This window comes from Scyliorhinus canicula, chromosome 1 (assembly GCF_902713615.1).
Source record: "Scyliorhinus canicula chromosome 1, sScyCan1.1, whole genome shotgun sequence".
Classification (NCBI taxonomy): Eukaryota; Metazoa; Chordata; class Chondrichthyes; order Carcharhiniformes; family Scyliorhinidae; genus Scyliorhinus; species Scyliorhinus canicula.
Genome location: NC_052146.1, coordinates 92,208,412 through 92,230,313, shown reverse-complemented (window position 1 = coordinate 92,230,313; position 21,902 = coordinate 92,208,412). Strand labels below are relative to the sequence as shown.

The following is a 21,902-nucleotide window of genomic DNA, read 5'->3' as shown; positions in this document are numbered from 1 at the left end:
AGGCTTCTTCCAGGACCATCCCAATCTCTGGTCACAAGTGCCCTGACACATTTGATGATGGATTTTTTCAAATTGGCTATTCACCCTTCATATTGCAGTACAGAAACGCAACTTTCCCCCGCCTCCCCCCACCTCCCTCACTCCTCCTTTAGCAGAAGAGTAATAATCTTGCAATTAAATTACAATGAACTGGTTACATTTCACATCATTACAGTTATTCTATATATCGGGCAGCACGGTGGTACTGGTTAGCACTGCTGCCTCACAGTGCCAAGGTCCCGGGTTCGAATACAGCCCCGGGTCACTGCCGGGGGGAGTTTGCACGTTCTCCCCATGTCTGCGTGGGTCTCACCCCCACGTAATCCAAAGTTGTGCAGGGTAGGTGAATTGGCCTCGCTAAATTGCCTCTTAATTGAAGAAAAAAGAAATGGATACTCTAAATTTACTTTTAAAACGTTATCGTGGGTTATGGGGAGAAGGGAGAAGAATCGATGCCATTGGCGCCAGCGTAGTTGGCGTGGCGCCGGTCGCCTCCTGCTCTACGCGGCCGAGCCGCCGATTCTCGGGCCTGCATGGGCTGAGCAGCTGACGTGGAAACGGCGAGTCCTGCCGGCGCCGTCCACACCTGCTCTCAGCCGGCAGGAACTCAGCGTGGAAGAGTCTCGGCCTGTAAGGGGGGTGGGGGGGGGGGGGGGGGGGGGGGGGGGGGGGAGGGCTCCGACCCTGGGCGGGGGGGGGGGGGGGGGGGCCTCTGAAACGGCCTGGCCCACAATCGGGGCCCACTGATCGGCAGGCCGGCCTCTCTGGCTGGCGGACTCATTTCCTACGTGCCGGCACCTGTAGTCCTATGCCATGTTGCGTCGGGGCCGGCGCGTTGCGCGAATCCCGCGGCGCCCAGTTCACGACGGGATCGGCGTGAACCGCTTCAGTGCCGTGCTGGCCCCCTGTAGGGGCCAGAATTAGTCCTGGGAGCGGTCCATTCATGCCGTTGTAAAACGCAACGGTGTTTACGACGGCGTGGCCACTCTGCCGTAGGATGAGAGAATCCCGCCCATGCTGCCTGAATCTGGAGTCCATGATTGACCTGATCCTGGAACAAAGGTGACATATCCTGGCAGAAGAAGATCCCCACCACAACTTTCCAGATACCGGTTTGGGCCTCAGTACCTTGTTTGCCCTACAAAGGATCCTCACATCAAATAGTAACCATCTCACATAATTGTATTGGCAATTAAGGAGTTAAAACTCACATTACACGAAGAACTGGTACAACTATTTTATGTTCCTTCCATGTGGTGTGCAGGTCTCTCAGTGTGATCGTTAAAATTTATTTTCGCATTTTGCACTTAAAACTCACAATTAGATCCAGCACTATGAAATGCAAAACAACCTCCCCCTTGCAAGTGTTTTGTAGTAAAGACTGTTGCAAAAATATCAGTTTCCACACATTGCCACAGCAACAAGGTCATCAAAACTCAGGCCGCTGCAAATATTATTAACCTTTCTGCTATCCCATCACAAATCAATGCATTAATTATCTGATGAAGAGGTGCGGTCGGGTAACAGCGATAGCATGAGGTAGAATCCATTGCAATGGAATTTCTTCTCTCCTCCTCAAGCTCGTTTTCAAATTTATGACATTTGATCAAACATTGTGCTTAGTTTGCATTATCCATTTGCCGCAGAATACTTATTGTTCCAAGACTGTTCAGCCCGAGATTGGGAAACTACGAGCTCCCACAGCCCATGAGCTCTGACTCCCAATGTTGGACTCAAGTAGTCAAAATGGAGGGCAAAATTGAAGTTGTATCAATCATTCTTACCGATGGGTAAATAGTGACACTTAGTGGTGAATTGCCAAAATTGCAGCAATGACATTGGAAAATGCCAGGGACGCTCAATTAGTCGGGCAGCATATGCAGGGAGAATAAGACCATCTCAGTGAAGAGCATTATGTCTGTTCTCTTCAGAGCTGGTGCAGGAAATAGAATGTTTCTCGCATTTTCTGTTTCTGTTTCAGCTATCCTGCTCTTTGAACAATCTTTATTATTGTCACAGCGTGAATCTTTCTTGCCCTGTTCAGATGAAATACAACAATAGACTCGGGTTGGTGAAAGTCTTTTTTACAGATCGCTGTGCCCAGCTCTTCCAGTACCCAAAAGGATACAGTAAAGGCGAATGTCTCATGGCACAATGGACTCTACAGGCCTGGGAAATTCACTGCAGCAAAGCTCTTCTTCAGTTTATAAAATAAGTCTTACCCTTCGTTCCTGGCGGTTGCAGGTTGTCTCCAGTCAGAGAACACCATCCCACAGGGAAAATATCCCGAGAATCGTATCGACACCAGTAATCAAAAGCCCCTCTCCAGCCGTCAAACGTCACCAACACTTCTGTCCCTCTCACTTCTCCAATAGTTGCCGGGCAAATAAAATGCGGATTTTTCCTGTCAACTGCCTCCAGTTTCATCCCCACTTTATAACAGTTCTGGGAAGGTGACGGTGGTTCCTGTTTAATGCAAAGCACTGATCAGTGACCTTCAAGCTATTAGGAGCCTGGGGCAATGGATACAAGGATATTGTTTGAAGACATCCTCTGATCTAAGAAATACAGCTGCAAGATCATTTCATACTGAAACTTACTTAATGTGCGACCAACATCCCACATCAGACAATCTCCAGCTGAAACATGCAGCTATTGGGAGTGATTCAATTTTTCTGAAGTGGTTGTGGAGGGCAGTGATTGAATGATAAATAAAACTGATGTAAAAAGGAGGGAGAAAAGGCACGGAGGAGTTTGAAAACTCACAAGCAAATTTAAAAATCAAGAATGGGGAATTCAACCAGAACTTTTCGCACAAATTATTTTCCTCTCAATTTTATCCCCCCTCCCCCCACTCCTTACCCACACTCGAGCAATTTCTTTCTTCCCTCCATTCCTGGAGGCATTGATTCTTTAATGAAACAGTTTCACAGAGACTGCTCAAGTTCTAAATCTTTGCCTGAGTAGCCTTTATTTATTTGCCAGTCTTGGTGGCGTCAACAGGTTATAGAGTCGTAGATGTTTACAGAATGGAAACAGGCCCTTCGGCCCAGCTTGTCCTTGCCACCCAGTGTCTATCACTAAGCTCGCCCCACTTACCCGCATTTAGCCCATATCCCTCTATACCCACCCTTCCCATGTAACTGTCTAACTGCTTTATAAAAGACAAAATTGTACCCACCTCTATCACTGCCTCTGGTAGCCCGTTCCAGATGCTCACCACCCTCTTTGTGAAGAAATTTCCCCTCTGGTCCCTTTTGTATCTCTCCCCTCTCACCTTAAAACTATGCCCTCTAGTTCTAGACTCCTCTACCTTTGGGAAAAGATGTTGACTATCTTATTTGAATTTGGCAAGCATCAGTCAAACTTGACCCCATCCACATTTGATGGTTCACAGGTGGTTTTTGGGTGATGTCGAGGGTCAGAAGCCCGAGCTGATTTTCCCTTTTCTAGTCTACAATTGATAGACAATTTTGGTAACTTTATCGGCAGCCTAACATCATTGAACTGGATACAGACTGGGGGTCAAACCTGAGCCCCTTCGTGTCTGTATGTTCTCCTGTTGACTGGACAAACTTGGACCAATTTGGAGTGGGTTGGGGAGGGGGGCGGTGAAGATGTTAATAGTCAGATATTTAGACTGGTGACTAAGTGGGGATGAGGGAGGAGGAGGGGATGTTAATCATCATGCAATTGTCTTTTAACAAAGTAGGCTGAGCATCAAAGCAACTCTACTTCCAAAGAAGCATGTTTGATTACACAAAATAATTTATTATACTGTTACTAAAGCATTTTATTGTCAGATAGTCTGTGTTAAATACAGGCCAAAACTTTGCTTAATCACATATAAATGGATTACTCGGTTATCCCCAAAGTGGAGGTCAATTGCTTGCTTGGTATTTGATTAAATTAATTACTAGAGCACACTGAAGTAAATATGTATGATCTGATTGCCATTATGGAGACATGGCTGCAGGAGGACAAGGATTGAGTGCTGAATGTTGAGGGTTATATGTTATACAAGAAGAATAGGAAGCTGGGTAAAGGTTGAGGTGTAGCACTGTTAATTAAGATATGGGTTTATGAGGCATCGTATGTGGGAGTAAACCTAAGGGATGCACTAAACCCTTCTATTCTTTCCGGAGAAGGATTACGGTTTGTCCGGTGGTGGCATCATCTTTAAGGGTCTGGAATTCAGCTACGGCGGCATTTTGTGTGGAGTATTTTGGTGCTGGCTCTTATTTGTGGGGTTACTGGTTTTCCCTGGCAGGGATGGATGCGACATGTAGGCGGTAGCAGAGGGAAGGAGTGGAACGGGTGAGGGACATATTCGGGGAAGGAAGGTTTGCATGGTTGGGCAAGTTGCAGGAGAGATACCAGTTGCCAGGCCCGGGCGGGAGGGGGTAAGAGTTATGTACAGTTGCGGGATTTTGTGCAGAAGGAGGTGCCCCCATTCCCTCAGTTACCAGAACACACACTGTTTGACAGGTTGTTATTGCTGGAAAAGTTAGGGATGGGAAGATCGCAGATATTTACGGATGACTGGAGGACACAGGGAAAATGCCAATTGAGGAGGTTTTGCGGAAGTGAGAGCTGGACATGGAGTTGGGATTGAGGGTTTGGAGTGAGATTATGCATCGAGTAAATGCAACATTGCCCTGTGCTAGGATGAGCTTGGCACAGTTCAAAGTGATGCATTAGGGCTCATGTGACCCAGGCTCGGATGAGGGGGTTCTTTCCAGAGCGAGAGAATAAGTGTGAGAGGTGTGGAAGGGGGCCGACAAATTATGTCCACATGTTTTGGGCATGTCCAGGATTGGTGGTGTTCTGGGGCTCAATATCTGCAAGCATTATTGAAAATTGTGGGAGGAGATGTCACCGGACCCTCTGGTGGCGATCTTCAGGGTGGAGGGGAAGGGAGCCGACGTGGTGATCTTTGCCATGCTGATTGCCCGCCGGCAAATTCTACTGGAGGGGAGGTCAGTGGAGCCATGCAGGATGTCGGCAAGGCTGCGGGGATGTAGCAGAATTCCTTAAGTTGGAACCTTAGGTATTCAAATGCGAGATGGAGGTTGTCCTTGTCCCTGTTTGAGGACTTGTTTGTTGCCAGTGGGTAGGGGTGGAGACAGTGCTAAGGAGAGAAAAAGGAAATACAGTTCAAACTGCGGGTATTGTGTTTTGTTTTTGAAAGATTGCATGTTTACTTATACTCTGGTTTGAATAAAACTATTTTATTTAAAAAGGAAGGTATTTGTGCAATAGTCAGAAATGAACTTAGTTCTAGAGAGTGGGATGTAGAATCATTTTGGGTGGAGATGGGGATCAGTAAGGGAAATAAGTCACTGGTGGGAGCGGTCTACAGGCCCCTAAACAATCCCACAATGTCAGACAAGGATACAAGAAGAAACAAAAAGAGAAAATCCAGGCAATCTCAGCAGGTCTGATAGCATCTGTAGAAAAAGCATGGAGCCAACGTTGAGAGTCTGGATGACACTTTGTCAAAGCTTTGGCAAAGGGTCATCCAGACTCGAAATGTTATCTCCCATCTCTCTCTCTCTCTCTCTCTACAGATGCCATTAGACCTGCTGAGATTGACCAGTAATTTTGTTTCAGAATCCAACATCCACGGTGAAAGTGAGGTCATTGAATATTTCTAAGGTGGAGGTAGATTGATTCCCTTGTCTAACAAGAATCAAAGGTTACTGGGGCGGGTGGGTAGATGGGAATGTGGAATTCCGAACACAAACAGATCAGTCATGATCTTATTGAATGGCGGAGCAGGCTCGGGGGGCCGAATGGTCGACTTGTGTTCCTGTTTCCTATATTTGCAGGAGTCACAATCAATCTGATCCAAGAATGGCCAGAACTATCCAATTTCTGATAACAGGTCATTGACCTGAAACATAAATTCTCTTTTTCTCCCCACAGATGCTGCTTGACCTACTGAGTGTTTCCAGCATTTCCAGTTTGTATTTAAGAATATCCCAGTTTGTGCAGTGCGAAATGTTAAAATCGAAAGGTTCCAGGTTCCACTATGTGACGAGGGAAGGAGGAGGAGGAAGGTTCATGCCAATATGTGATTTCCAATGTGAAAGGCCCCAATGTGGGGAGATGCCAAACAGAAATGATGCAATTCCCATTGGGAGGGAGAAACTGGAAGTGGGGAGTAATCCTAATCCAGTCTTTGGAGGACACAAAATCGCTCCTGGACACTTTCAAGTGAGTGAAGATATTTGTTAGGGGCTAATAGAGATGGGGGACCTTGACAGGAAACTGCTTTTACAAAGTGGAGAACATTGCACAACACCGCCAAGACTCCAAATAAAAACGAGTAAAATACGAAGGAAAGTAAGCCTACCTTGTGAAATATTCTGATTGGTGCCATTTCTGCTCCACTTAGTGTTTTCAGCAAAAACATGGGCCATGAAGAAGCGTTCAGTCGAAATCCTACAGTTGTAAAAACAAATGTGCGAGGAAATAAGTGTTCTGTACACAGTATTCCATTCACACAGTCACATTCAGAATGAATTAGTGTAAGAGGCTCTCATCTGCAATTCTGCATGGAAGACCATGCCCAGCTCTAAAGTCTCAACCCAACAATATCAGGTAATATCGCAGTAACAGATTCTCGGTCTCATTTCAAGAAGAGTCAAATCTCGGAGAATAAACTCTTACTTCCTCTGCCGCTGATGCTGCCACACTGGTATTTATGTGATGTGTTACTGAATTTGTAACGTCAGAGAGTTGGGGGTGTCCAGAACAAGGGTGTCGCAAAACCTTAAACTTAGAGCTGGGCTGTTCAAGGTTGATGTTGGGAAGCATTTCTGCGCAGAAAGGCTGATGGAAATCTGAAACTCGTCCCAACCCCCACCCCTCCCAACTCCCTCCAACCCCCCCCCCCCCCCCCCCCCCCCCCCCCAAAAACAAAACTGTTTAGGCTGGGGTTAACGTCAAATTTAAAAATGGAGATTTTCGTTAGGCTAGAAACAAGGCAGGTAGATGAAGCTAAGATTCTGATCAGTTATGATTGAACTGAATGGCAGAACATGCTCAAACAGCCTACTCCTGTTCTTGCCTCTTCTCCAATACTACAGATCTTTGTAGAGCTGCCCCAAGTTTAAAGAAATGAAACATTAAGGCAGTTGCATGTTGATAAGAGTGCAACTGAGGGCAGAAACATGGTTCTCTTTCCATTGATAGTGCTGTGTCTCACAAAATACTCAAATGTATTTATCTAACCTTTACAAAGTTGACAGAAGATACCCACATTTCTTGTCTGCTGTTATTGGTGTCCACAGCCGTGAATTGCAGACTCAGATTGCCTCCATTGTCAATGGAAATTGTATATCTCTTATCTTGCTTCAAGACCGGAAGAGGAAGGGAAGCAAATAAGGCAAAGGAGGAGTTTGGGAGACTACATTTGATTAGGGCCAAAAGCATAGATATAAATATACAAAAATGTCATAAGAGCTGAAAAATAACTGAGCTACATGACTGGACACACAGTCAGGGTCTTAACCTCCGTAACATATTTCCAATTACCCTCTCTTCTCCCCCCCAATCACGCTTGACTGCTTTTGAAGTGGTGAGCTGCCAATTGACAGCACTTAACTCTCTTTTAACTGGTTGATCTTTATAAACATTATGGTTAGAGCACTTTGCAGTAACTCAACCATGAAGGAAGATGAATGAAGCAAGACTGACAGCTGTGTGTGTGTGTGTGTGTGTGTGGAAACTGTCAATCATAGCCCAGTAAGGGAAATGAATGAATGGCTTGCAGCTCAAGGATCGGAAGGGTTTAAACACAGCTGCCTGGTTTCTCTTTCCAGGAATTGACACTTGGTGCTTTCTGTGTCTGAGCCAGCAGGTGTACTGCCCAGGTGAGTGTTACAACAGTAATGTTTTTCACTGCCTTTGTATGGACTGCTTTCTGACTTCCAGACAGTGGTCTCTTTTCTGGGGGCTTCCAGACAGGGGTCTATTTACTGGTGGGTCTGTGGGGGGTTTCTTTATTTAGTGAATCTCTGGGAGGGCTCTTTATTAAGGGAGTCTCTGGGAGGGCCCTTTATTTAGGGGGTCACTGGGGGCGTGCTTTATTCAGGGGGACCGGGAGGGAGGGGGCTTTATTCAGGGGGACTCCGGGAGGGGTATCTTTATTAAGAGGGCTTCGGGGGGGGGGGGGGGGGGAGAGGGGGGCTTTATTAAGGGGTCTCGCGAGGGGGGGGGGCTTTATTATGGGGGACTCAAGGGGGGGGTTTATGCACGTGGACTCAAGGGGGGGTCTTTATTCACGGGGACTCGGGGGGGGCTTTATTAAGGGGGACACGAGGGGGGCGTTTATTAAGGGGGATTCGGGGGGGCCTTTATTAAGGGGGACTCGAGGGGGGCCTTTATTAAGGGGGATTCGGGGGGGGCCTTTATTAAGGGGGACTCGAGGGGGGCCTTTATTAAGGGGGATTCGGGGGGGGCCTTTATTAAGGGGGACTTGCCGAAGCCCCCCCCCCCCCCCCCCCCCCCCCCCCCGGCCAGCAGGACGACTCCCACCCAACTGAGGCGGCGCTGGATACAGTCAGCAGCCGTCACGCCGGGTTCCTGGCCGCTGAGACCACAAGCCAACCACGCGGTCAGGAACTCGGCCCATTGGGGTCAGAGCATCAGGGGAGGGCCTTCACGTGATGACAACGTTTGGAGAGGAGAACATGCACAACCTCCGTAAAACAGGTGCCGCCCCCGATTCGGTCGTAAAATGGATTCTCTGCCCGGTAGCCGATTCCAGAATCGGCGTCAGGAAACAAAGAATCCCTCCCATGGTCACCCAAACGGAGAATCTCGCACAAGATCTCAGAATAACAAGTGTGGTCATTCAGAACGGATATGAGGAAAAACATCTTGTCTCAAAGGATTGTGAATCTTTGGAATTCCCTACCCCACAGGGTTGGGTACGCTCAGTTATTGAGTACATTGAAGACAAAAGATTGATCATCTTTGGGCCACTAAGGGAATTAATTTCGGTGGGGATAGTGCAGGGAGGTGAAATTGAGCTGGATCATCAGCCATAATCACGTTGAATGGTTGAGAAAGCTTGAAGGGTCAAATGGCCTACTCCAGTTCCTATTTCTCATATCATACAGAAACATTAACTACTTTAATGAGTGCTCGATACCCACTTATTGCTGCAACTAAATCATTTGCAACAATTTGTTTAAAATCTATACTGCATCGGAAATCTCCAGCCCAATAACGGGTGCGGCAGATTTTCGCTCTCTCTTGCAAAAAGGGAATTTCCCAGTTCCAATTTTAGTAGTATGCTAAGTTTAAAGATAACCCCTGGGAAGGTTGTGCATAAGCAAAACTGTACACTATTGTGATTAACCGTTTCGGAATAGGACATGTTAGCAATGCTGCATATTGTTCAGACACATGGCATAGGTGGCACAGCCTCAGGGTGCCAGGGACCCGGGTTAAATTCCGGCCTCGGTGACTGCCTATGTGGAGTTTGCACTTTCTACCAGTCTCCTCGTGAGTTTCCTCCGGGCGCTCTGGTCTCCTTCCACAGTCCACAGATTAGACGGGGTGACGGGGGAGTGAGCCTACATAGGATTCTCAGAGGGTCTGTGCAAACTTGATGGGCCGAATGGCCTCCTTTTGCACTGCAGGACACCAAAATCTGGTATAGGACCAGGAGAAGCACAACCTCCGTGTGAAGATGGAGTGGCTCTCCGTTCTTAAATGGTTCAAGTGTATTTTAACCGTCATGGGCCGGATTCTCCGATTTGAAGACTGAGTGCTGACGCCGGCGTGGGAACAGTGGTGATTTACGCCAGGACAAACAGCTCACAAGCTGCACCGATCCTCCATCTGTTGGGGGGCTAGCAGACACGCAGCCCCTGGCTTCACCTGCGGACACAGCCGGAGAATTGCTGGGTCCGTGGCCACGCAAGCGCACAGCGGCGGCCAGCAGCAGGCGCACCGTGTAACATGGTGCCGGCCGTGCGCGGATCCAGTCTGCCAAGAACTGTCCTCTTTGACCAGGCTTGCCACTCCCAGACCACCCCCCACCTGTGCCCCCAGCCCTGCCAAAGCTCCCCCAACTGTGGCGGTGCTGGACTCAGTCACCAGCCGCTATACCAAGCTCACGAAAAAAAATGTTCTATGCCGTTGGGAACTCGGCCCATCGGAGGCGGAGCATCGGGGGAGGGCCTCAGATGACACCCTGAGGCCGTCCCGACGGCACGCGACGCAGTCTGTGAGTACACATTTTCGACGGGGTGGAGCATCGCAAAAGCGGCGCCGCCCCCGATTTTGCCGCAATCGGGGATTGTCCGGCTGATCGCCGAAATTGATTTCAACGTCGGCAACCGGAGAATCCCGCCCCATATCTTTCTAGTAATTTGCACAATGCCAGTCGATGAATATACTTTAATGCAGTATACAAGATGATGACAGAGCTCAGAAAGTGACCGCTGAAACTCATGCAATGGAGAAAACTAGTTACCAGAGCCAACAACTACAAAATGACTGATAAGCATAGCTGAATGAGAAATGACGGCTAGCAATTTTAAAATGGTAAACATTGACTAGAATAGCCGGATGAAAATTAGGACAACAGAGGCTGGGCTTTGCTGTCTGGAAGTACGTAACTCCCCCTCCCCTCCGCCCCCACACCCCCTGCACCTCCAACCCCCCACCCCCCCTCCATCTCCTGCACCTCCACACCCTGCCCCACTGCCCCCCACTCCGCCCCCCCTCCCCCCTCCCCTCAGACCCCCCCCCCCCCCCCCAATACGATTGTCACACAATTTAGCAAAAGTATCCCTGCAAGCCCTTTGTGCACTGCTACCTCACAGCTCCAGGGGTCCGGGTTCAATTCCGGTCTTGGGTCACTGTCTGTGTGGGGCTTGCACTTGCTGTCTGCCTGGGTTTCCTACGGGTGCTCCGGTTTCTTCCCACAGTCCAAAGACATGCAGGTTAGGTGGATTGGCCATGATAAATTGCTCCTTAGTGTCGAAAGGTTAGGTGGGATTACTGGGTTAAGAGGATAGGGTGGAGGCATGGTCTTAAATAGGGTGCATTTTGCAATAGCTGGTGCAGACCTGGGACGGAATTCTCCGACCCCCTGCAGGGTCGGGGAATAGCCCGGGGCCGGCGTAAATCCCGCCCCCGGCGTGGCCGGAATTCTCCGCCACCCGGGAATCGGTGGGAGTGGGAATCACGCCCCGCCAATCGGCGTGCCCCACGTGGCGATTTTCCGGCCTGCAATGGGCCGAAGTCCCGCCGCTGTCAGGCCTCTCCCGCCGACGTAGTTTAAACCACCTCTGTGCCGGCAGGATTGGTGGCGTGAGTGGGCCCCCGGGGTCCTGGAGCGGGGGGGGAGACGTGGGGCGATCGGAGCCCGGGGGGTGCCCCCACGGTGGCCTGGCCCGCGATCGGGGCCCATCGATCGGCGGGTGGGCCAGTGCCGTGGGGGCACTCTTTTTCTTCCGCTGCCGCCATGGCCTCTACCATGGCGGAGGCGGAAGAGACCCCCTCCACCGCGCATGCGCCAATGGTTACGTCAGCGGCCGCTGATGCTCCGGCTCATGCGCGGACTCACGCCGACCAGTGAAGGCCTTTTGGCCAGCCTCAATGCCGGCCGGCGTAGCGCCAAAGGCCGTTGGCGCCAGTCAGCGGAGCGGGAGCCACTCCGGCGCAAGCCTAGCCCCTAAAGGTGCGGAGAATTCCGCACCTTTGGGGAGGCCCGACGCCTGAGTGGTTGGCGCCACTCCGCTACGCCGGGAGCCCCCGCCCCGCCGGGTAGGGGAGAATTACACCCCCAATGTGCCGAATGGCCTCCTTATGCACTGTAGATTCTATGAAATCCAAGTAAAATCGTCTCCATCAGTATCTTTGATCACTCTACACTCACTGTATTCTCCACTCACTATACTGTTCTGCAATACTGCAAACACACAGATCAAAGAACCAAATTTCTCCCCAGTGTCATACTACAAATACAAGTCTCGTTGACCAAGCAAATATTTGTGGTGATATTCATTCACCCGTTTTGCAACCGGCTTCATACACTATGTCAGTAACCCATGCTGAGCTCCCACTTTGAAACCAGTAAGCCTGCTGATAAATTTATTAATGCATGTTCAGTATCTTTCCAAATACAGGTACCAGATCAGAAAATCCACAAACAGTATAACCAAGGTTTGATTTGCCATAAACGGCAGCTGTTGCAGGCTCAGAGAATCAAGTTGCAAAGTAGTTGAACATTAAACCACGTCACTCTCTGCAGGTAGCAAAATCCAAGAAATACACTTTCAAAACACACAAGACTATGGAGTGTCCCTGGAGTCCTCTGTGTGGTGACATAATTCAATTGGATTGCCTGGAATGCTATCAGAACTTTTCTTAACCCTATCGCTAAAGTCGTCATTCAGTCTAAGAGGAAGATGGTCCAATATTGTGGTTGTTTTCCACTTACAAAGATAAGATAGGAAAATAAAGGTTGTTTGTATTGGTAGACATTAGAAACAAGGTTCGCGGTTCGATTCCCGGCTGGGTCACTGTCTGTGTGGAGTCTGCACGTCCTCCCCGTGTGTGCGTGGGTTTCCTCCGGGTGCTCCGGTTTCCTCCCACAGTCCAAAGATGTGCGGGTTAGGTGGATTGGCCATGCTAAATTGCCCGTAGTGTCCTAAAAAGTAAGGTTAAGGGGGGGTTGTTGGGTTACGGGTATAGGGTGGATACGTGGGTTTGAGTAGGGTGATCATTGCTCGGCACAACATCGAGGGCCGAAGGGCCTGTTCTGTGCTGTACTGTTCTATGTTCTAAGGTATAGTTTCAAGTGGGTTTAATTTAATGTTTCTATGCCTGGAAGGGTAAAACCTATCATTAGATTCAGTGCTGGACAAAGGTATTTGTATGTGTGGGGGTTGGTTATGTTTCAACTGTCAGGTTCTGACTGAAATTCGACGTGTTTATCCCCAGAGAAATCTGTTTACCATCCAGATCTTCCCACTCTGACATTTTATAGAAGAGGGGTGTGTTTTGTGGCGTCATTGTGAGGGGTGTGACCTAAAAATGCTGGCAAGCCCAGCTCCACATGTCATGATGTGTGGACACACACACAATGATATACAGACATGCAGCTAATGGACACTGCTAACTGTGCTCAATAAACCTGATTGAACTAACTTCAAGGTCTGGAGTATCTTTTTGATCTATGCTGCATCCAGTTGCAGCCAGTGTTATACCAGTGTACCGAACATGACACCACAGAGATCGGGCTGATCTTAAAATGTAGTGAAAGACTTCAACCGTCGCGTACAAGGAACATTGGCACAAGGACCCTCCCAATGGGTCTCCTTATCGGCCGAAGCCCTAAAGACACCACCTCCTCCAGGCCCCGCTCCTTGGCACTTAGCCAGTGTGCAGTTGCCTGCAATGTCCCTGACCACCCAGGGGCTACACTGGCCTCCGAGCCACCGATGTGGCTATCACGTCTGGTCTCCGTTTTCGGAGACCAGTAGTGATTCTCACTGGTGTTACATCACTCCAGTGAGTCAGAACATCTGATGTTCCCGTGAGGAATTGAACAAACGAATGTGATATAAAATGGGATAATTAGTTAGAATAATGTAGAGGATAGAGCTGGTCTGATGGAAGTGAGCAAAGCATGGTAATGAACAAAGGAATTCAGCAAAGCATGGCCAGGAAGGGGAGAGGGGAGCCTCGTGCAGAGGATGGTGAAAAGAATGCTGGGTAACAAGAGGCCCAGGGTTGAGGAATGCTAAGTGAGCCAATCAGGATATATGCCAGGTCAGGAAGTGTATAGGATGACCTATGGGAATCTTGTCTGTGAAACCTGATGCCATTTGAATGATATCTATAGAAGATCTCTTTGTCCTTTGTCTCACTCGGCTTTGGGAGCTTCAGGAGACTGTATGTGTTCTGAGTCTTTATAGAACGGGTCAGCCTTGCAAGTTGTTTAAAAATAAATAATACCATACCTACAGCTCCCTCTCGAGTTTTATTGAGACCAGACTGGCAGGTAAAGAACTTAATTTGTCACCCGGAAGATTCGGAGTTAAACAGATTTTTAATATTTAAATGTAATAAAATGTATGGTAATCAGGTTCATGTCGTCGTTGGGCATGACGGGATTTGGACTGGGGCATAACGGGGCTGGAAAATCATTCTATGTATTTCTATTATTCTTAGAGAGGGCTACAGCGTGAAGAATAAATAAAAGGCATAAGAATGTGGATGTTGCTTAGCAACTGGGGTCTTGTAAGGTAGAGACGCTTTTAAGTTTTACTTCAGCTAAATCATATCAGTAGTGAGAGAGAGGGTAGCTCTCACAGTTCTGCTAGAAGCAGTTGGTTTATAAGGCTGGAGAGAGAACTTCTCTCGCAGCTTTGCTACAATTAAAACCTTAACATGAGGTAATAGTTAAGAAAACAAGTGCAGAGATCGGAATATCAGCCCATTAAGGAAACTATAGAAATGAAAAGAAGAGCCCAAAAACTCTGGAGTTATGTGACCAGCAGCCACGATATTGGGGGTGATTCACCGAGCCCCGCGCCGGAGAATCGCCGCAACCGTGTCACGGCGACCCTTCGCCGGCGCGCGACTCTCCGAGGTGTGGAGAATTGGCGCCATTTGCGCCGGCACGTTTGGCGCAGCGCCGGCTACTGGAATGGGTGGCAGCCACCTATTCTCTGGTCCGGATGGGCCAAGCGGCCGCGCTGATATGACAGAGTCCAGCCGGCGCCGTTCACCCCTGGTCGCTGCCGGCGGGAACTCTGTGGGAACGGTCGGGGGGGGGGCCTCCGATGGGGTCTGGCCCGTGATCGCGGCCCACCAATTGGCGGGCCGCCCTCTCCCCCTCGGGCCTACTTTCTGGCGTGCCGGCCCCTTGAACACCGACGCCATGTTGAGTCGGGGCCGGCGCGCTAAAGAAGTCCCCAGTGCAGGCGCAGGTTCGCGTGGCCCAACTGCGCATTTGTGGGTTGGCGCGCCGCCCATTTGGTGCCGCGAAAGGAGGCTGGAGCGGCGTGAACTGCTCCAGCGCCGTGCTGGCCCCCTGTGGTGACCGGAATCAGTCATACCAGGGCCCGGTTCGCGCCATCGTAAAACGGGACGGCATTCACGACGGTGTGAACACTTGCGCTCCATATCGGAGAATCGTCCCCTCGTCCCCATTGTTCAGAGGAATTCAAGGAAGAGTAAACAAAGTGTTCGGAGTTAAAGAGACAATTGCAGTAACCAGACTTCAAAAGGTAAATTAAACGTCTAATGCCACTTTAAACCATTCTTTGAATTGAGACTTAAAGCAATTATGAGCAGTTTGCACAGCAGTCAAGACAAATAAATCCTAAAGGAGTTGGTGTAAAATCCTGGACTGGATTCACTGTTAAAAGTGGAGCGGAAGCCTTGTTTAAAAGTGTCATTTGGAAAACATGGTCTGGTTTTGGGAACACAGAAAAGGAAAGCATTACCGTGAGAGAAGATTTTAAAGCGTGTTTTTTGGGAGTGGAGCTTGGAAACTCTCACATGACAATCATTTGGGGGATTCGAAGGAGACATCCACAAATTATTTGAGGTGACGAGTCACTTTGATGAAGGTCGGGCACAGGATTTGGAGTATATAGATTTCAGTAAGGCATTTGATAAGGTTCCCCATGGTAGGCTCATTCAGAAAGTTAGGGGGCATGGGTTACAGGGAAATTTGGCTGTCTGGATACAGAATTGGCTGGCCGAAAGAAGAAGTTTCGCTGCCAACCACCATTCTCTGCCCCGCGCTGATCGTGATTTTGCCGTGGAGGCTCGAAGAATTCCGCCCATGGTGTGTTGGCTTTCATTAACTGGAGGATTGAGTTTAAGAGCAGTGAGGTTTTGCTGCAGCTTTATAAAACCCTGGTTCGACCACACTTCGAATATTGTGTCCAGTTCTGGTCACCTCATTATAGGAAGGATGTGGATGCTTTGCAGAGGGTGCAGAGAACATTTACCATGCTGCCTGGACTGGAGGGCATGTCTTATGAAGAAAGGTTGAGCGAGCTTGGGCTTTTCTCACTGTAGTGAAGAAGGAAGAGAGGTGTCTTGATACAGGTGATGTGTTGGGCAAGCTGGGTCTACGTGGACTGCATTTGATGCAGTGTACAGAGAGACAGGCTTCCAACACCTGATGAGATGCAACATGATTTTATTGAACATCTAACTATATTACATGCTTAACTGTGGGTTGACACTATGCTGACTTGACTGGAGACCTGAGGCTAACCTGACCAGACTAACTGACTACCACATGGTGTTTGTACTCGCTGCTGCTCACGAGCTCTGACTGTCTCAGAGGCTGGATCCCAAGAGAGCGGGAAAACTGGCGTCCTCTGGCTTTATAGTGGTCGTGACCTGTCTGGTGATTGGCTGCTGTGTTCTGTGTGTTCACTGGTTATCCTGTGTGTCAATCACTGCCTGTCTGCACTCCATCATATACATGGATGTATATTAAGACAACAGGTATACAAGGTAATGAGAGGCATGGATGGAGTGGATAGCCAGAGACTTTTCCCCAGGGAAGAAATGGCTGTCACGAGGGGACATAATTTTAAGGTGATTGGAGGAAGGTATAGGGGAGATGTCAGAGGTAGGTTCTTTAGACAGAGAGTGGTGGGTGCGTGAAATATACTGCCAGCGGGAGGTAGTTGAGACGGAGTCATTAGGGACATTTAAGTGACTCTTGGACAGGCACTTGGACAGCAGTAAATTGAAGGGTTGTAGGTTAGTTTGATCTTTGCTAAGGATAAATGGTTGGCACAACATTGTGGGCAGAAGGGCCTGTACTGTGCTGTTCTATGTTCAACATCCAGAGTGGAGAGTGTATTTGCCCACAGTCGTTTTGTGTGCTTAAAAGTTCTTTGTTTCAATGAGACCATGCAGATTAAGATGCACTTTGTAAGACATGCTAATCTAAAAACCTGTGTGTAGTTATTAAACTGGGGGGAGGCGCACTGTATTATAATCCAAATTTTTCATGTTAAATACATTTTTTTTCTTGTTGTTAAAACTAATTAGCGGTCCTAAGACTCTTCCTCCACGATTTATAAAACAAATGGTCTTTTGAGCCAGGGTTCCATTTTGGGATCTTCCCGTTTAGCTATAACATCAACTGGCATGGTACCAGATGTGTGTCTGAGGGCATTGAATTCATGTCAGAGATGATCTAAGGTGATTGGCAGAAAAGGCTAGAGTTGTGAGCCAATCCTGTCCCTAAATGTTGGAATTATTTTCCCTCATTTTGTCTCCTTTCCTAGCTGCCAATTCTTTCAGTATGATTGTCTGGAGACAAGGTGTGCTTGCAGTATGCTTTACACTATTTAGAGATGCAGGGCTGAGCCAATGTCACAGATACAGCCAAGAGTAACTGTATGCAATTCGAGACCCAGTTCCTGCCCTCATTAGATCTCAGACTACAAAAAGCTACAAACGGGCTGCGCAAGTGTGTAATATGACTATTAAATAATTCAAGACTGTTAAATAATTTGGAGATGTGCCCATTAAATCAAAAACCAATTACTTAATCTATTTTCCAATTCAGAAATCTCCAAACAAATTGAGAATTAGGTTTTACCTCATAATTTAATTAAGATTTTTAGCTAAATATTTTATTTTTGTGAATATTTAAGGTCCTTCTGAATGTATTCATACATTTAATAATGTAAAATTAGTTTAGGAGAAAACAAATTTGAAAGATGCTAGGATTTCAATTTAATGGAACGCTCTCAATTTCACCTTGCAATGTCAATTATGGTGCAGAGCAGGAATTGAAGGTGTATTTGCTCCTGCACAGTAATTGTTAAAGTCTGCTTGCTAATGTTCTACATCACCAATTCAGCAGATGTTTGTAAATGTTTCTTTTAACACAGATGGATTACGATGTGGAACAGCCTCCTGGATTGGGTACTGTCGACAAAAATCGCAGGATTATTCAGGAGACCGTGAACTGGCTGTGAGTTTCTACAGACGGATGAGTTTAACGGGCCTCTTGGCCTTTCTCATCTGTACAGATCATTGCAGATTGAAGATTGCAGTACATCTAATTACTTGCACCCACCTGCCTTGTTGTACAATGGGACACCGGTGTCAGCCATATTACTCTGTGGCTTCTTGGTGTAGGGTAATTTTAATGTTAATGGATTATTGGATTTTTAATCATTATGGACATATTTCTTTTGCTATAAAAGAGTTCATTAGGTTTTCTGATAACCTAGTGGAGAAATGTGCAATGTGCTACACCATAAAAACTGGATGATTTCAGGTCTGTGCAGTTACCATGGAAACAATCAGGAAATTTTAACCCTCAAAAACATCTGGTTTGAATTGATCTCAACAAAGGCGGGTTAGGGGAATTAAGGGTTGGGCGTGCAGCAAACTTGCTAAATATAATGAGGCTCTGCGTCTCAAATTCCCCCCGTTTAAACCTGGCCGCTTGGGATTCCTGGGTCATGGGAAGTCAGGCAGCAAGGTGATGCGAGGATTGCTGAGTGGAAGAGCCTGTCCAGCACTGCTGGTGGGCCTAGCGGAACACAAATTCTTCTCCACTCTGAGATCGAAACAACCATTGGGGTCTTTTCCTTCCATCATCTCCAAGAATCAAAATCACAAAAACAAACAAGCAATCTGGTCATGATCACATTGCTCTTAGTGGGAGCTTGCTGTGCATAAAGTGGCTACTGTGTTTCCTGCACAAGTATTATATTCGTTAAAAAGCACTTTAAGATGTCCTGAGGTGCTAAAAGTGGCTATTCTTCTTCTTTCAGCTTCTCCCATTTTACTTGGTGTCACTGCAACACTGGCTGATTACCCTTCTCCATCTCCTCCTGTCACTCATTCATTCCTCTGCCGTTCAAGTCTCTCACCATTCTAGCTGGTCTATATCTCTTCCTCCATCCTAGCTGGCCCATCTCTGTCACTCGCCTCACCATATGTCCTTTCTCTCTCCCTAACAGATAACCAGGCCATTTCAATCTCTTCTCAGCTACTTTCATAGAATCATAGAATTTACAGTGCAGAAGGAGGCCATTCGGCCCATCGTGTCTGCACCGGCCCTTGAAAAGAGCACGCTACTCAAGCACACACCTCCTCCACCCTATCCCCATAACCCAGTAACCCCACCTAATCGTTTTGGACACAAAGGGCAATTTATCACGGCCAATCCACCCAACCTGCACATCTTTGAACTGTGGGAGGAAACCCATTCACTCACGGGTGGGAACATGCAGACTGACCAACCCTCCTACCATTTCTTCGACGCTCCCTCACACTTCACTGACCAACACCCCCACCACACCATTTCTTCAATGCTCCCACAATCTTCACTGACCAACCCCACCAGTTGTGCTGTTTCCTGATTTTGTTCTTTCTTGTCATTGCACACATATATCTCAGCACCCACATCGCATTAGTATTCAGTCGTTCCTCTCATCTTGATGTTGCTCAGGTTTCTGCACTCTACAGCAAATAAGGGTTATAACTGGAAACCAAATAAAAAGGAATAAAGACTTGCAATGCACATTTTTCTAAAACATATGGCAAAACATTTTTGAAAACACCAACTTCTCAATCACCAGGCGAGCATCCTCTCATCAACAGACGGAACGCACCACAGGGAGGTGAATTATAGATAAAAATAGATATGTAGACAAGCTTAATCCCAGAACAGCCACAGGAAACCTTCAGCAAGCATGCTGCACAGATCAAAAATACACAGAGGGGAACTTCTGCTGTTTGCTCACCACTATGGCCAGGGAGACACAATTGCTGCTATTCTTATTTTGCCTTGGGGTAAGATAGGGTCCACCTTAAGGAAACATCTTTCAAGTCACTGCGCTCACAAGGGAATCCATAATTGCCTACATTTCTGACAGTTGTTAACCCTCACCCTGGGGAGCAGACCAATGACAAGACAGACAGCGGCTTTCATCATGGGGGTAGCAGGCTAGGGAAACAGGCAGGAAACTAAGGAAAATAACATATTTACATATTTATTACAACGTCTCATCATTTCTCTCAAAATCTCTACAAACATCATGTAGGAAAAGAAAGCTTGAATTGGAAAGTTAATTCTTTCAGATTATTGCAATGTCCATTTATACCAGAGTGCAGCGGCGTCAAAAATTAACAAAGGGAATTTTAGTTGTTTTGGTCTTCGCTCTATTTCAAATTGCAGAGCAATGTGGAGAACGTGAACATGATGACTGCTTCCTTTCAGGACAACATGGTCAATTCCAATGAAAGACAAAAAGTCTTATTCTCTTTGGTATGGTTTTAGGGAGCATTAACATTAGGATTTTATATAAATAAGCTACTTTCATATTTGCACATTTGTCTCGGTCACCGAAAGAAAAAGCAGGTGAATTTATTCTCTCTGCTCTTGTAACTGGTAAAATTTGATCTGAAATGGAAGAAAATCATCAGTGAATTTATGATATTAGCCAAATAAGTGGATTTATGGAGGTTAACTCCCGGGTTAAAATAACATTATTTATTAATTAACAACAAATCCTGATCCAATTTTTCCCACACATGCAGAAATTTACACGAGTGCAGTGACTTATTTGGACAAACACATCAGCTATTTTGTTTATGCAAAGAGCAATGAGATGAGTGCCATCTCAGTGTGCTTGCTGAAAGATTTGTAATACTTTTTGAGAAACACACACGTTAAAAAAAAATCTTATTTAAAAGGAGAGTCTGCAGAAAGTTGTAGCATAAAGAGACTTGGGGGTCTTCGTTCATGGAACCCAGAAAGCTAGCGTACAGGTGCAGGAGGTACCAGTGAAGGCAAATGGAATGAATGTTGGCTTTTACTTCAAAGGGGCTGGAGTATAAAACTAGAGGTGTTGCTGCAATTGTATAAGGTACAAGTGAGGCCACATTTAAAATAATGTGTGCAATTCTGGTCCTCCTTAGGGCAGCACAGTGGCTAGCACTGATGCCTCACGCCGTCAAAGACCCGGGTTCGATCCTGGGTCACTGTCCATGTGGAGTTTGCACATTCTCCCCGTATTTGCGTGGGTCTCACCCCCACAACCGAAAAGATGTGCAGGACAGGTGGATTGGCCATGCTAAATTGCACCTTAATTGGAAAAAAATAATCGGGTACTCTAAATTTAAAAAAAAAGTTTTGGTCTCCTTATTTAAGGAAAATAAATTGGGCGGGATTCTTTGTCCAGCAATGCCGGAGTCGCTAATCACAACCAGGCAGAGAATCGGGTGTCGGCCGAAAATTGAGGTTGGCGCCAGGCACCCAACGGAGCGCCATGCTACAGTGTCTCGATGGCAGCATGGATGAGTTCCACTCATTAACACTCGTTAATATATCGTTAATGGGAACGACCGGTAATCTCTGACCCCTGACGATACTCCACTGCTGCAAGACGGAAGTAACGTTGCTGTGGTTCAATTATGGCATTTGAAAACGGGGATGGGGCGGTGTGGCTGCTGAAGGAGAGGGAGCAGGTAAGAAAAGTTTCCAAAGGCGCAACAGTGGGCTGACAGTTGTGCCACTGACTGGGAGGGGTAGGGGCAAAGGCATCTGCCACGGCCAGGGGCGACCAGAGATGGGCCTTGGGTCTGTGGTGACCCCCTGGGACCAGGGTGTCCGGACATGGACCTCCATTATCGCAGCCCGCAAGGCAGCCATTTGGTTGTCCCATGCCGACCTCCGCCTCTGTAACTGCCCGCTCTGCCACTCCACCGGCCGGGCCCTACGGCCTTCGCTCCAGCACAGTGAAGGGCCGCAGGTTGGCAGGCCCCCTCTGGTCTTCTCTTGCGCCTGCCGGTTGAATGCCACCTGTTCCTGGGGTGGGCCAGAC

At 47.6% G+C, this 21,902-nt stretch overlaps 1 protein-coding gene across 9 annotated transcripts in view; it reads right to left on the bottom strand.

Annotated features, from left to right (window-relative positions):
• LOC119965089 (polycomb protein SCMH1-like) overlaps window positions 1–21,902 on the bottom strand; it is a 331,788-nt gene that overhangs the window by 108,594 nt on the left and 201,292 nt on the right. For all 9 annotated transcript variants that reach the window (XM_038795382.1, XM_038795417.1, XM_038795407.1 and 6 more), the window contains 2 exons: window positions 6,398–6,486; window positions 2,262–2,505 (listed from right to left, as the gene is read on the bottom strand). In XM_038795382.1, coding sequence (XP_038651310.1) covers window positions 2,262–2,505; window positions 6,398–6,486 — 333 coding nt within the window. The remainder of the gene's footprint in view (window positions 1–2,261; window positions 2,506–6,397; window positions 6,487–21,902) is intronic.